General features: G+C 40.8%; 2 protein-coding genes across 2 annotated transcripts in view; both read left to right on the top strand.

The window, feature by feature from the left end:
• TECTB (tectorin beta) overlaps positions 1-15,858 on the top strand; it is a 391,734-nt gene that overhangs the window by 57,334 nt on the left and 318,542 nt on the right. The gene's annotated exons all lie outside the window — the stretch shown is intronic.
• On the top strand, positions 300-11,810 carry ACSL5 (acyl-CoA synthetase long chain family member 5). Its single transcript, XM_061458760.1, has 20 exons — positions 300-455; positions 1,000-1,108; positions 1,779-1,843; positions 1,922-2,023; positions 2,350-2,449; positions 3,646-3,824; positions 4,532-4,564; positions 4,802-4,853; positions 5,408-5,481; positions 5,927-6,004; positions 6,198-6,332; positions 6,807-6,941; positions 7,018-7,113; positions 7,454-7,526; positions 8,456-8,544; positions 8,626-8,742; positions 9,176-9,319; positions 10,290-10,391; positions 10,768-10,839; positions 11,294-11,810. The coding sequence occupies exons 1-20, from the start codon at positions 300-302 to the stop codon at positions 11,432-11,434; spliced, it is 2,052 nt and encodes a 683-aa protein (XP_061314744.1). The 3' UTR covers positions 11,435-11,810.

Raw genomic sequence — 15,858 nt, 5'->3', positions numbered from 1 at the left:
AACATCTGTTCCTTGTCTGACTTCATCAGGCTTCAGTGATTTGTGGAAGCGGATGCAGCATGGATTAAGATTAATGGGGACAGGTGACTTGCGATCTCTTAAGAGGCTTAAAGCATTGCATAAGCATGCTTTATTATTGTACCAGGACTCTTTAGGAGCAAACTGCTGAAATAATTTGTAGTATTGTTTAACAAACTGCTGAAGGAACCATAGCTCATGGGTAGTGAGCGTTTCTAGCTCACGTCTACTGAAATTCCTGTTTGTTTCAGGTTCAACTCTGGCTCCTCTGATCCAGCACAATGATCTGGATACTTCAAGTCTTGTTCTCACCGCTCCCAACACCAGCATTGATTAGTCTTATTGTATTTGGAGCCGGCGTCTTCTTGTGGGTGGCAAGCAGGCCAAAGCCTGTTTTGCCTCCTGTTGACTTGAACAAGCAGTCAATAGGAATTGAGGTAATACTCTATTTGTGGGAATACATTATTTTTGAGCTTAATCTAAATACTGATCCATTCTGACTCTAGGTATTGGTGGAAACTGATACACACAGCCTTCTCTCCCAGGTGTACAACTCAAGAGTATGATGGGGAGAAGGGAAGCCTTAAAACACTAAGAGTAGGAAGCAGCTGCTCTTGCCAACAGGATTAGGTGGGCTCTTTACCAGATGGCCTTGGCTGTCACTGACTTCTTCTGTATTTTAAATCCTTTGCATCAGCTTTGAGGCTGGTGCTAGGCTTCATGCAACTAAGCAAGTGGTAGCACTCAATCTTAGTCAAGGTCTCTCTAATAACTTGTAATGGAAGATTAATCCATTTAGAGGCCATTTAGAAAATTCCTTTGCATATGACTGAGCAGATCAAAATCAGGAAGGAAAATGAGACTTCCTCAAACAAAGCAAAGCTATTGAAATGCTTCAAAGGCAATTGCTGGGAGAATGGCTAAGGAATAAATGATACTTCATCTGTTCTGCACTGTTTCATAACTATGCTCTTTTCCTAGGGAGGAGCCAGAAGAGGTGCACTCTTGACAGACAATAACCTACTTTCTTATTACTATGAAGATAGTAAAACCTTGTATGAAGTTTTCCAGAGAGGACTGCATGCTTCTGGTAAGCTTTGCATCTGCCAGTTAATATTTGCCTATCACAGGTAAATAAAATTATCCCAAGCTCCTTTGCCTTGGCTCTTGTCTGTAGTAATAATTAAGGATAGCAAAAGCTTGCCTAGCCTTTTGTGGGGTAGAGTGACAAGTGACCATATTCCCCCCACATGCACACTGATTTAGAAGCACTCTTAGTTGGCAGACGGGGCAGGAACAAACATCAGAAGCTTAAGATGGTAGAGTTCAGTGAAGAGCCAGAAGACACTAAACATCAGAGGGAGTTGCAGGGAAACACCTCTGTTCTGCCTCATTATGTGGTTTTCAGTGTAAAATTACGGAATGAATTTTTACAAGCAGATATGAGTTTGTGCACATGTGACTTTGGGGGTCCTGTGCATGGAAATAAGTGATAGCTTGCAAGCTATTTCAATCTCATGTATATCATGAAATGGGAAAATATCCACAGATCTTGGAACTATTGCCTTTAAGGATAAGGCAAGCAGTCCTACAGTGTTGGCTTGGGCAGAATCGTTAACTGTGGACACAGCATTTCCATGCTCCGTGCCATTAGCTGGATGTCTGACTGAAAGTATTTCCCACTTAGTGTTGCATTGAAGTGCTGTGCAACTTCAGTACTGAGCTTTATTTACTATTGCTTTTCTGAACTCTTCCATTAGGAAATGGCAACTGTTTAGGCTACAGAAAACCCAAGCAACCTTATCAGTGGCTGACATATAAACAGGTGAGTACTGTACATGACAGATGATTTCATTTGGGGTCCTGTCTTGTAACACTGAAGTCTTGGAAAACAATCTTGCAGGTTTTGGACAGAGCTCAACACCTGGGATCAGGGCTTCTGCAAAAAGGATGCAAACCACAACCAAACCAGTTCATTGGCATTTTTGCTCAGAATAGGCCAGAGGTAAGAAACAAACTGAATATTCTTTCCCAGAATATTCTGACACCATGGGGAGAGGGGAGGGTCTGTATTTAAAGAGTTTGAGGCCACTTGAGGAGCAATCACAACTGGCTTTTCTTTCCCAGTTACTTTATTATTGACTAAGCACATACATGCCAGACACATAATACACTGATCTTGAACCCCCACTACTCTTAATCTCATGTACACATACTCCTTATACAACCCCCACTACTATTGTGTGCATGGGCTAGTCAAGCTAGGAAATCTGCAGATAATCCTGTCTTGAGCTGCTAGTTTTCCTTAGCTGTACTGTTTTCTCTTTTCAGTGGATCATTTCAGAGTATGCTTGCTACACTTACTCAATGGTTGCTGTTCCACTCTACGACACTCTGGGGCCAGAGGCCATTGTATATATTGTTAAGAAAGGTAAATACTGACTTCCATTATTTCATAATGACTTCTCTAAGAAGCTTTGTTTTGAGAAGGCTGAAGTTCAAGGGAATTCAATGCAAAAATCAGAGTAGCTTTAACCTTATTGCTCATATACTTTTATAGACAATTTCTGTAAACGAAGCTGCTTTGCAGGGAGCATGGTCAATGCCTAGAAGAAGCCACTGGCTTTTCTATCTCTCCTAGTGTATTAACTGTAGGTTCACTGAAGACCTGCTAGATCCTGTGCATCATCCTGCAAGCAAAGTGCCCAGCTATTTGCTATTTGAGGTTTTGCAATCCTGAACTCCCACATTGCCAAACAACCAGACAATGCAGACAGTCTTGCATGCAAATTAAGACTAGATGTGTGTCTCTGATTTAAAGTTGTAGGATGTAAAGAGTGGAGGAGGGAAGGGTAAAGATATGCCTAAATCTGTTTAACCTATCTGGTTAGGGCCTGCTGTTCTACAGAACCAACAGCTAGCATGCCATCACAGAAGAAACTGGTGAGGAAGCTTGAATAAATGTTCAGGCTTTCTCCTTCCGGTCAGGAGATATGGGAGGGGAGGAGGGGACATCCACTGCTGTCACAATGATCTGGGATTCAACCCATAAATAGGATTTCCATGCAAAATTGCTTCAACAGTTATGCTGGCGAGCCTTGCAAACAGGTATTGCCTTGGGACTATGCAGCGGTTACCTACTAGGCTAATGGGGAACTGGTATGTTCAGGCAAACTCAGTTCCTCAGCTGACTTAATGGGAAATGTGTCTGCAATTGCACAAAACTCTCTTCTACAGGTAGGGAAGCTGAGGCATAAACTGAATAATGTTGATTACCTCTTTCAAGTAGGTCTAAATTTCTTTAGATTTGAAGAAGATTGCTAAACAGTCATTGAGGAAAACTTTGAGCTTTTATGATAACATCAAGAGTTTAAATGCCTCTCTTGACTGTGACTGAAGATCCATCTTCAGTTCCTTAGCATTTTGTATAGCCAAAATCTCAAGTTTGATCAATCAATTGGCCATGGTAGGAGGAATGTTCATATCACTGCAAGCCAGCCACTAAATCCATATGAACAAACAAATGGCTTTAGAAACAATGCTATGTTCTAAATGTATGTTCTGCTGAGCTGTCACTAGCCTCATGGTTTCTAAACAGACTTCTGAAATGTAATTTCTTTCCTGTAGCTGATATAAGCATAGTGATCTGTGACAAGCCAGAGAAGGCACAGGTCTTGCTTGAGAACTGTGAGCAAGGAAAGACACCATGTCTGAAGACTGTCATTCTCATGGATCTCTTTGATAAAGAGCTCAAGGACAGAGGAGCTAAAGTGGGAGTTGAAATTCTAGCACTGCAGGAGGTTGAGGTAGGTGACTAAAGGCTTCTGCTTCATCTTGCAGAGGAATACCTTGCCAGCTAGACATCTGGATCTCCTTTGGCAACAATGACACTTCGATGTAAGCATTATCCAGTTGTCACACCTGTACCTGAGATGTTGATGAGCAGTTATCTTGAAAATTGATATATTTAGCCAAATGAACTTGCAAAGTTCAGACCCATTGACTGAAGTTATGTCCATGTGTTGTGGACAGTCAGTATGCATGACACTGAAGACTTCCTTAGCTTAATTTATGGTGTAGTTGTAATGGGATTTGTCAGGTTTTTAAGCTGACAGTTGAGTATAATTGAACTGTAAATGCAAATTACTGGCTGCTTTGACATCCCAATACTGGGCTTAATCTTCCAGATGTGATGCATAAATGCAAAGTCTAAGAGATGTGGCCTACATTAAATAAAATGAAATCTCTCCACTCAGGACTTCCAAATTCCTTAAGTAGCTCTGACTGCTTCCTACACATTTTAATTCATGCTTTCCACAACCCCAGGAGACTGCTTTCCCAAGTTGTGGAAATTCAGGAATTAAGATCAGGAAGACCACCAGCTCTCCCTGAGACAGAATATCAAGAGGCAAAGTAAAAACAAGTGTTGCATGTGAATGCAATTACCTATTCATCTACTGTTGCACATATATTTCTGTTGCAATTGTTAAGCTGTGTTTTCTCTCTAACACAGGAGCTTGGAAGAAACAACATCAGAGAACCAGTGGTAAGTATCTCTGTGGAACAGTTACAAACCTGTAAATGTAGTCTTTGGAAAGAACTCTTGCCATGCTGCTAGTAGAGGAAGCTGTCAGGATTTATTTTGTGTTGCATCTTGTCTTGCTGTTTCTAAAGAGAATTCCTAGTTCATCCCACGTTAGGGTATGTAAATGATAACTTAAATATGATACATAAATAATAAACATAATCCTTACCCTGATAACTTTGTGTTTTTTCCCTCTAGCCTCCTAAGCCTGAAGATCTTTGCATTGTGTGTTTTACCAGTGGAACCACGGGTAAGAGAATAAATATATATATATAGCAGTGCTTCCCCACTACAATGAACTCCCTGGGCTGAAAAACGTAGCTTTGCAGCATGGAAGGAAATTATAACAACACAGAAGTAAAACAGTAAATGAGAACACTGTCAGACAACTACTTCAGTTTTACTTAGGACATTGTTGCTACAAGTCAAGTATACTAAGACAAAGCTCCTTAGAGCTGGGGAGAAGAATAGCCAAATCCATGTTGTCTTACACAGTTAAACAGTCAATCTTTAACATTAAGACTCTGTAGAGGGTATGTATTCTGATCAACGGGGGCTAGAGAAATATCTTGTAGCATTCTCAACGTTATTCCTAATTACTCTGCTGGTTCAATAGACCTCTCCTCTATATAATACCCCTAGCTGAAAGTGCTCCAGATGAGGCATATTTGTGATCTCTTAAGACAAAGCATGCTATGACTAAACCTAATACAAACATAGCTCAGACTGAGTCAAATGAGACATGGGAAACTGACAGCATAAGCAGTCGGAGCCACAATTGACCTTTGCTTGATCTCTCCAAAGGTAACCCTAAAGGAGCCATGCTGACACATGAAAATGTTGTTTCAAATGCTGCTGCCTTCCTTAGATGCACAGAGGTAGGCTACTGCTAATGGTGACCTTTAGGCTGTGTCAGTCATGAAACTAGCTTTAATCTGGGCATTTCTGCAAACCACTAGCTCACAGGAAACTCATATTTTCCTACATGCCCATATATCAATGGGACAATGATATTGCAAGAAACTTGGTTTAACCTTGAACAAGAACTTCCATACAGAAGTTATTCTAGAATGAGTCAGTCCTAAGTACCAAGAGTATTAAACTACGTTATTGCAAGTCTTGCCAAAACAAAACTATGTTGATCTAGTATGGCAGAGTTACAGCTGCAAATGTTGAAGAGGTGATGGATGATCTGGGTTGCTTCAGTCATTGAAGTGTCTGTTTGAAAGTACTCAAATTGATCCAAACTATACTTGCTTTCTACTTAACTAACTCAAGCAGGCATAGGAACTGCTAACCTATGTCTGTTTCTTTTCCTTCTAGAACACAGTTGAGATTACAAGTTCAGATATTGTCATATCCTACCTGCCCTTGGCTCACATGTTTGAGAGAGTTGTACAGGTATGTACAGATGGACGCATCTGAGCTTCTATAAATCAAATAGTAAAAGGTACAATGGCCTGTATTTTCTCAAAAGCTATTTACAATAGAACTTTCATCCCACTGGCCACTGAAAATCATGCTGCTTTCCATAGACAATAATTATGGCTAATGAAGCTAGGAATTACCCTTGACTTGTTTGGTCAATTTTCAGGCTGTGGTCTACAGCTGTGGAGCAAAAGTGGGCTTCTTCCAAGGGGACATCAAGTTCCTAACAGACGATATGAAAACCTTGAAGCCAACACTATTTCCAGTTGTACCAAGACTGCTCAATAGAATATATGACAAGGTATGTGAGCAATTTTAGCCAAATCATCTTCATGTTCATATATCTAAGCAAGCATACAAGTTTAAATGAATATTGAATGCATCATCACCACTAGTAAATTACTCCTTAGTGGGAAGAATTCTTTAAAATCCTCTCTGAGGAGATGGAAAGAGCCCTATGACCTGGAGTATAAGAACAGCATATTCAGTTATGACTGGGCTAAGCCTGTTGCTGTTCAAAGATGAGATGTTCATTTGCTTTGAAATTCAAATGAAGGAAGTTCAAAGCTAGAAGGATCTCTGTCCATCAAAGGTATGAGCTGAATATGTCAGCAGTAACACAGATTAGTGTTGTCCCTTGGTTCATAACCCAGACCATGGCAGTAGTGAAGATGGACCCAAGAATATCAAAGATATGGTGATTCCTAATAAAACGAGAACAGGATGTACGGATGTGGGTGTTAAACCCAAGAGTCATCAATACTTTTCTTTGCAGATACAAAGTGGGGCAAAGAGCCCAGTGAAACGCTGCCTGTTAAACTTTGCTGTGATTATGAAGATGGCTGAAATAAAACAGGGCATAATTCGTAATGACAGCATTTGGGATAAGTTAATCTTCAAAAAAGTTCAGGTAAGGTATTCTAGGTGTAAATACCAGGTGAGCCATGTAGAACTGGAAGATCTGATGGCTTCTATTTCACTTGTAGGAAACCATGGGTGGAAGAGTACGTATAATGGTAACAGGCGCAGCTCCTATATCTCCCTCTGTCCTGACATTTCTTAGAGCAGCATTAGGCTGTCAGGTAAGACAAGTTTTTGATTATGCCCAAATAAGTGACCAATAATACAGCTGTGGTCCAGCCCAGCTTGTTCAGGGAAGATTGCTGTCAGTCTTCAGTATTTACAGGCTGCTTGATAAGCCCAATGAGCCCAGTGTACTGCATGTGAGAACACAGTTGTCCTGTTCAGAGAATTAGGTGACCAAAGCAAGGTTTGGGTAGGTAAACTTGAACATTTGGTTGCACCAATAAGACCAAGAAGTCTTGGCTTCCTTCCGAAGAAGACTCGAACACAGGCATACTTGAAACTGAGCTCTTTCACACCAATGGTTTGTTCAAAGAATATTCCTCCTTTCTTACACAGATCTTTGAAGCTTATGGCCAGACTGAATGTTCAGCTGGATGCACTTTCTCAATGCCTGGAGACTGGACAACAGGTATGGTAGCTGAGACTTGGAAAATCTCCCATAGCTATCAGCAGGAAGTGGCAAACAAGCTTAGGTGCTCTACTGCTTGTTCAATAAAAGTTAAATCCTGGGTACTTATGTTTAGAGTGATTCTTGGTAGTAACAGTTACCTGTATGCTTAACAGATAAAGAAAGATCTTGACTCAAGTACATGAGGATCTCTCATGTCACACTATGTCTAAGTGACATAGGTCAGCTTAGACCCTATCCTAGTGTACAGGAAAAGATTGTCTGTACAGAGCTGGAAAAACTGGACAAGGACTTGCCAAATGGCTCTAAGAAACTAGCTTTAGCTCCCAAGTAACTTGTTTTACTCCAAGAATAATGACTAAAATATCAGACATGGTACTTGACTATTTTCCTGAAGGACTACCTGACCTTGAAGATTTGGCTTTCTTATTAGCAAGGATGTTTTTAATATTGGGTGTTTGAAATTCAAGCTCTGGTTGTTATCTTTGGTAACATAATAACTGCATAAAGAGCATAATGAGGATGAAATGCAAGTGAATACCAGGGTCTATGAGGGAATCCAGTGGAGGCAAGAGTGCTACATGGTTGGTGTGGTTAATTACACCAATAAATGGTTGTAATAGTTGATACTTAGCTGCTATTTATCCTGCATTAACTGCCTGAAAATGGCATTACAATAACTTCCTTGAGTGTCTAGTGTCAGAATCCTTTAAACAGCACTGGTTCTTGCTAAAGCAGTGAATAAAGTGCCATTAAGTACCTACCATCACTGAGGCCTTTCATATGTTGGGGACATCTGAGTTCTCCCATATTACTTAAATACCTAGTCTTTGTAGCTTTAGAACAATTAGGGCCAAGTGCTAGCAGAATCCCCCAAACATAACTGTCTTTTGCTTGTTTGGGTTTTTTTTGGGTTTTTTTTTTTTCAGGCCATGTTGGACCGCCTCTGGTTTGTAATATTATAAAACTAGATGACGTGGAAGAAATGAACTACTTCTCTTCTAACAATGAAGGCGAGGTAGGTGCTATCTCCTGTATGTGTCAGGAAATACTAGAATGTAAGACATTGTTGACTAACAATGTTCTTTGCTTGCTGTAGGTCTGCATTAAAGGACCAAATGTGTTCAAGGGTTATCTGCAGGACCCTGAGAAGACAGCAGAAGCAATTGATAAAGATGGATGGCTCCACACTGGAGACATAGGGAAGTGGTTGCCAGTGAGTAATTGCTTAATACAAACCATTCCTTGGATATGAATTCCTGGCTAGTTCACAGTAATCTGAAAAACTGGAGAAATGAATTCTAAGCCTTACACTGTATTTTATGATCATTCCCAAAGTAACTCCAGGCAAAGCTCCAAAGACCAATTAGGTTACAAGATCTCAAATAACACCTGCTAGGCCAGTAATTAACACTGTCACTTCCACAGTGAAGTGCAGCAAGGTATCCTGGTTTCTCCCAGAGGAGAATGAAGGAGCTGTCCAATCATGTCCTGAGCTAACTGGAGAAATTAGACCAAGTGCCTCCTTCGCTCTATAGAGAAACCAGTTTCAGACTAGCATGTGCCTTTCATGCAACAAACTGTAACCTATTATCTTCTTATAAAAGCAAGACAGAGACTTGAAACTAATGGCTTTCTTTAACTTCTAGAATGGAACACTGAAGATCATAGATAGGAAGAAGAATATATTTAAACTTGCACAAGGAGAATACATTGCTCCAGAGAAGATAGAAAATGTCTATGTCCGAAGTGCTGCTGTAGCCCAGGTCTTTGTACATGGGGAAAGCCTGAGGGTAAGTGATGTTAGGAGTGAGGATCTTGCAAGACTCTTCCCTCAGTGAATTCTGGAAGATCAAGTATAAAGGCATGCACATGCAAGAGAGTCCTTGAACAAGATCTGCTTCCCAGAGTGCCATATTTAAAGGACTATTTGTTCAGACCTATAGCCTTCCCAATTGATACCAGAGAAAAGGAGAGCTTGATTTCAAGCTCTGGGTAAAGGCTAATTACATACTTGTGTGCGATAAGTATGTCAGGTCAGCTCTGAAGAATTTAGAATTATGGAACAGTTTGAGTTGGAAGGGACCTTTAAAAGTCATCTAGTCCAATCCCCCTGCAGTGAGCAGAGACATTCCAATTAGACCAGGCTGCTCAGAGCCCTCTACAGCCTGACCTGGAATGTTTCCAGGGATGGGGCACCCACTCTGGGCACCCTGTTTCAGTGTTTCACCACCCTCACAATGAAGAATTTCTTCCTTATATTTAGTCTAAATCTCCCCTCTTTTAGTTGCACAGGTGTATGTACAAAGCATTACCTCTTGTCCTGTTGCAACAGGCCCTACTACTAAGTTTGTCCCCATCTTACTATAAGACCCCTTTAAATACTGAAAAGCTGCAATAAGGTCACCCTGGAGCCTTTTCTTCTTCAGGCTGAACAACCCCAGCTATCTCAGCCTTTCTTCATAGGAGGAGTGTTTCTCCACTTCTTTTCCACACACGTCTCATATGCTAGCAGAGGCCATTCTTCAATCTGTAAACAAGCCAAAAGCAATTGCTGGAGCATTCAGCACACAAAACCCCCTGCATTAGTACATTTACTGCTGTCTGATAAGTGACTTAAAGTCTGTGTAGCTACCTTCCAAACTCCTGGAACAGATGAGGCTATAGATGTGGGTTGTAATAGAGACACTGTCTACAGTTAAGCACACATTATTTCACATGCCTTTTCCTGGTCTCAACATGACTGCTTCCACTTGTTTTCAGTCTTTTCTAATAGGTATAGTGGTTCCTGATCCTGAGACACTTCCAGAATTTGCAGCAAAACTAGGAGTAAAAGGTTCTTATGAAGATCTCTGCAAAAATCCAGTGAGTAACTTAATGTTTGTAGTGGCTTGTAGGTAGAACTTAATTCTGAAGTCCAGTCTTGCATTGCTTTGACTTCCTTCTACCTTTTTTATAAATTAAATTGGCTCAATACTGGGTGAGTCATGCAGGCAGACTTACACTAAAAACTGGAACCAACTATAGGTGTCTCTTGATGTTTCAAAGGCTATCACTGCTGCTTTTCTAATGAGAGGATGTGAAGTCACAGTGGCCTTAACATAATAAATCATGAATGTTGAAATATATACATGTGTTCTTGCCAACCTCAGTTTTCACTGACTGGGCAATTGGTATGGTCTTGAATTGCGATTACAAAATGACAGCTTTGCCCACTCTCTTCATGCTCTATTTCTTCTAGACCGTGAAGAAAGCTATCTTAGAAGATATGGTCAGACTGGGGAAAGAGGCTGGCCTTAAATCCTTTGAACAAGTGAGTACTTCTACATCCTACTTGTCACAAGCACTTGCATTGCTAATACAATGGCTGGGAAATCTTCATTCTTGATACTGGCTGTGTCAGGATGGGACCCAAGACAGCTACCTCAGACTACTGACCAAAGTAGGCAGTGAAACAGTAACTTCTGATCAACAAACAGGTGGCTCTACAGGGCAACAGCAGTAATTGCCAGGAGATAGAGTGGAGATTCACCATAGGCTGCAGGAGCTGTACTGTAGTTCCAGCCTCTCCTCTTGCTGTGTCAGCCAAAAGGAGTTTGACTTCATCAAAAAATAAACCAATTTATTTAATGGCAATTCCTGAGACTGAGTCATTGCACTGAGTTCAAGGAAGGTGACAAGAACTGTTTATCCTCTGTAAACAGGATAACTGTTTAACTGTTTAAGCACTGTGTAAGTGCAGTTGCTAAAATAGTTTCTTTTCACAGGTTAAAGACCTGTACATCCACACAGAGATGTTCTCTGTAGAAAACGGACTCTTGACACCAACACTGAAGGCAAAGCGAGCAGAGCTTGTTAAACTCTTCCAGAAGCAGATTGAGGCCCTCTATACAAGTGCAGAGGAGTAAGTGGCTGGTTTAAATTAAACTGCATGGAGTATCCACGTGAATCTGTGACACTACATGACCTATGGAGGACACAGGCATGAGTGGAGGGGAGCAAGGAGAACTTCAATGTATTTTTTTTCTGGTATCCTGGGAAAAATGACTTTCAGATGAAGATGGCTGTAGTATAACTGACAACTGGCAGTGTTCACATGGTGCAGGACTGAGCATCAGCTGTCTAGGCAAAGCCAGAACTTTGGTCTTCCTTGGACTGTGACTGAAATGCAAAAAAACTCAAGGCCCTCAGCCTTTAAAAAGCAGCTGTGTGCACATCTCACTGTCTAAAGCAAATCTTTGTTTTCCTGCTCCAGCTATAAACTCCATTGTGACCTTTTGTGGATTGATCTGCAATAAAACTGAACTTTTTCATGAAGTTACATTTTGGGTGGGGGAAGATGGTTCTAAAACCAAGTGCAGGAAAATAACACTTCAGTTTTCACTTGGGATGCTAGTCAACTTGGGATACCTGTCTCAACTTGATGTGTCACAATCTGAATTGGAACTTAACATCTGTTCAGCAAATACAGACGTGAATTTCCTGCTCCTAACCCTGGACCACACAGTGCAGGTTGTTTTTAATGAATAGCGGGGCATCATCCGGTTTTCAAAGTACATATGTCTAAGGCAAACATAGTTTAGTATGGGAGGCATTGGATCAGTTTTTGCACATGTTCTCAAATGCAATGGCAGTTAAAAAGCCTCCACACTTATAAATGTGAGTCTGGTAAGTGGAAAACTTTTAGCTGTCATTCCTAAGGATATAAGATGCAATAAATTGTAACTGCACAATTAAACCAAAGCCTGTGTGCGTGACTTGTTTCTCTGCTGCAGCTAGACAGTTGTAAGGTTTACTGCTGCCTGGTTATGTATGGCTGCATAGCTCCAAAGCAACTGCTGCAGAAAGCTACCTTGTTTCCTCTGCTATCACTGCTCAAGCCATGAGGCAATATGACAGTGCCAGACTAGATGTTACTCCTCTACTCAACTTTCCTTTTCTTGTAGTGTAAGGTGTAATGTGCCAAAGTCCTCAACAAATTTGTTCTTCCAGCTTAGCGTATCACATAAACTAAAGTATAAGGTATCATTTTCTAGGGCTAAAGCTGCTTCTTTAGAAACCTCTTCAGGCAGGATGCATACTGTCTCTATCTTTAGGAAGACGTCTTTAATCAGTGTATGCTGTCTCTGCTGTCCCTGTAAGTAGTTTGCTGTATCAGTCAAATGCAATGCAGTGCTAACAAAGATGTTAAGTAGGGGAGGAGTATATGCAGCTTTCCTTTGCCAGTTCTCCTTGTCTGTGCTGGGCTCCCACAGCTGGTGGCTGTTTTACCTTGTACTTAGTGCTTTTGGTCAGATATCCCAAAATGGAAGCAACCAATAGATGTGTTGGTCAGGAAAGCTCTGAGGCATCTGTAGCTTTGATTAGTAAAAACAACTAGCCCAATTCTGTTTCTAGTCTAGGCTAAAGACTTTGGCTTTTTCAGGTAACTTTTGTGTCACTTATTGTGCTTGTCATAACCTGAGGCTGTAAAGGCTTCTAAGATGCTGAAAGGGCATGTAACAGTGTTGCTTATCTCTCCCATGGTTCCTTAAAGCAATGTGACTTAAAAGTTACTGCTGGCTTGATCTTTTTCCCCCGTTGTGGGACTGGGGAGTGAAAAAGGAACCAGAAAGATGAAAAAAATTATGCTGAGACTGGGTTTGGGTTCTGATAAGCAATTGGGTTGGGGACACTAAACATAAGGCAACTGAGCTCCGTATAAACTCGATGCTGAATCCTACGATGCCACCTGCTGCAGTGACAGAAAAGTACATTGTTTTGGTGTATCAACAAGTGAAACTTCTCTATAGCCATCTGCTAGCATGTTGAAACCCCGCACTCTGGTGGGCCCTTCAACTAGCAGTGTCCAGGTATCAAGCACATCGCTTCATTCAGCTTAAAGTGATCTCATTTGTGAACTGAGTAGAGAATGCCTACTTCTCCATGTTATGCCTCAGAAAGTAGTGACTTTGTACAGGTCACTTCTTAATACTGCAGAGATGGTTTCCCTTTCAGAAAATGAAACCTCAATCTGTGAATTTGGTTTGCTCTTAATGACAATTAAGTCTCTTCTCACAGTGCTTTAGATTTTTTCATGTCTGTGGCATCTGCTAGTAGCTGTTACAATGACAGAATTGAATGAGTAATGGAACTGTCTGAACACTAACCCATACATAGCAACTCAAGTGTAAATTGGTCTGAAACTGGTCTCTTGGTTGCCACTTCTGTCACATGAACTACTTACACCATATAGATCGGAACTGAAAACAGGAGCACTTTAGCCACACTTGCAATGAAACAGTACAACAGTTACTTCAGGCTATTGTTGAAGAGCTACAGAATGCTACAGGAGGCTTGAAGCGCTATTATACCCAGTGAACAAACATTTGAGGTAAGGATGACCATAGGTATAATGAAGCTTAATTCTCTGCAACTTTTTTACCCATTATATAGACTGGTGTTAAAAACTAACATCCAATCTTCTCTACTTGCTTTAAAAAGCTCTCCTCTAGCAGCTGTCCATTATAAACTGATCCATTTGGTCTACAGTATAGAAGTATACATAAGCTGAATAATTAGATACCATGACAAATACATGCTTCGCATCAGGCATAATATGAATGTTGAAAATATAGCTTCCTTTTACTTAACAAATCAGAAACAACTTGTATGCACTGCATCAGGAATTAGATTGCCTGATTTCAGCTCTCAAAATAGTGTTAAGCATTGTATACTGAAGACAACTTTTTAAGCATATTTTATTTCCATCTCTGTGGAAAAAAAAACCCTGTGCTTGCAACTAAATAACTATGGGTTAGTCTCTTGGGTTCCTGATCCAGAAAAGTAGTCAGAGGAAAATACTGTCTCTTAATTCATAATTTGGTTTTGACAAGGTTCTTATTTCAATCAAAGCTATCAAGGCAGCTCTAAGAATCATTTTTAAATGGCATAGCTGGGCAACTTGATTGTAAAAACTAAATAACCTGCATATCGCTGGCTTCCTAGCATGGGAAGATCTCTTTTCTCCATCTGCTTACCACTTAGAATTTGAAAAACTAACTACATGGGAAATGCGTAAACTCCAGCACTAGCTTGTATGTGCTCTGCTCTTAAGAGATCTGGATTAATATCGGATGTCTCTCAGAAGGGGAGAGAACTTTTTCATCACTGATTTCTTGTACTGTTGGTAATCACCTCAAAGTTACCAGCTGTGAGAATACCAAGGTTAGTCTTTTGCACAACCTGTTGTACAAGGTAACCAGGCTCTTCCTCATGAAGAACTGAGACACCTGGCATTCCACAATGGAGTCTCTTTGAATTGGAGGGCAACAGAAACTCCAGTTACCTGTGCTACAGAAGAGGTGGGACTCAAGTTATGGCTACAACAGGATGAAACCATGTTCTTCAACCACTAAAAGACATCCACTCCCCAATAAACAGACCACAGCTTAAATAAATGCCCCTCCTAGTAGCTAACAATCAACTGTGGTCATTAGTGCTGTTACTCTGTTCCTATCACACTACTAATTACTGCCTGCTAAAATAGACAACAGCCATTTGATAATTTCAAAGTCAAGAATAAGAGGTCCTTAGCTGTCAGCTTCTTCAGCTAGGAGACAAGCTTATTTTTGTAATCTTTGGTTCTCCACTCCAGACACTGAACAGAAACTACTGCAGTTAAGACTAAGAGTATTCCATAATGTTTGGAAGACTTCATATTAATTTCTGCTCGTACTCCATATAGCTACATCCTGCTGAGTTACAGCCTTTCAGTTATTACTAGCTAGCAGGGAAACTAGGAGTCTGATACACTCCTATACATATAATGGTATACTACTACTTCTAAAAGAGTGCTTTGATTTCAAGAGGGACAAAGCACCTGCTTGCAAGCTACTGAAACTGATCACTAACTCCCCATTGCCACAGCTGAGAAACAACCTAGGATTATGGCTCACCATTGGCATTAATGTGCTGGAGATGAAAAGCCTGAGAGTAGGAGCATACAGGAGAAACGCTGGCTTGTTTGTATGTAGTTATTTCTCTACACACTTAATACCGGTTAAGAAATGCTCATCTGAGGAAACTCATGCAGATGGATGTGAAGCAGGTATTAGTTTAGAACAGTAAATTGCAAATACTCCCAACAGGTGACATGCAACTGCACTATGAGAGAACTGCTATGAGAGACCTCATAGCAGCCTTCCAGTATCTGAAGGGGGCCTATAGGGATGCTGGAGAGGGACTCTTCGTTAGGGACTGTAGTGATAGAACAAGGGGTAATGGGTTCAAACTTAAACAGGGGAAGTTTAGGCTGGATATAAGAAGGAAATTCTTTCCTGTTAGGGTGGTG

This window comes from Pezoporus flaviventris, unplaced genomic scaffold (assembly GCF_033815535.1).
Source record: "Pezoporus flaviventris isolate CSIRO_AGI_PZ_B2104156 unplaced genomic scaffold, CSIRO_AGI_Pfla_v1 ptg000029l, whole genome shotgun sequence".
NCBI lineage: Eukaryota > Metazoa > Chordata > Aves > Psittaciformes > Psittacidae > Pezoporus > Pezoporus flaviventris.
Note: the sequence above shows the minus strand (reverse complement) of the source record. Positions and strands in the feature narration are given on the sequence as shown.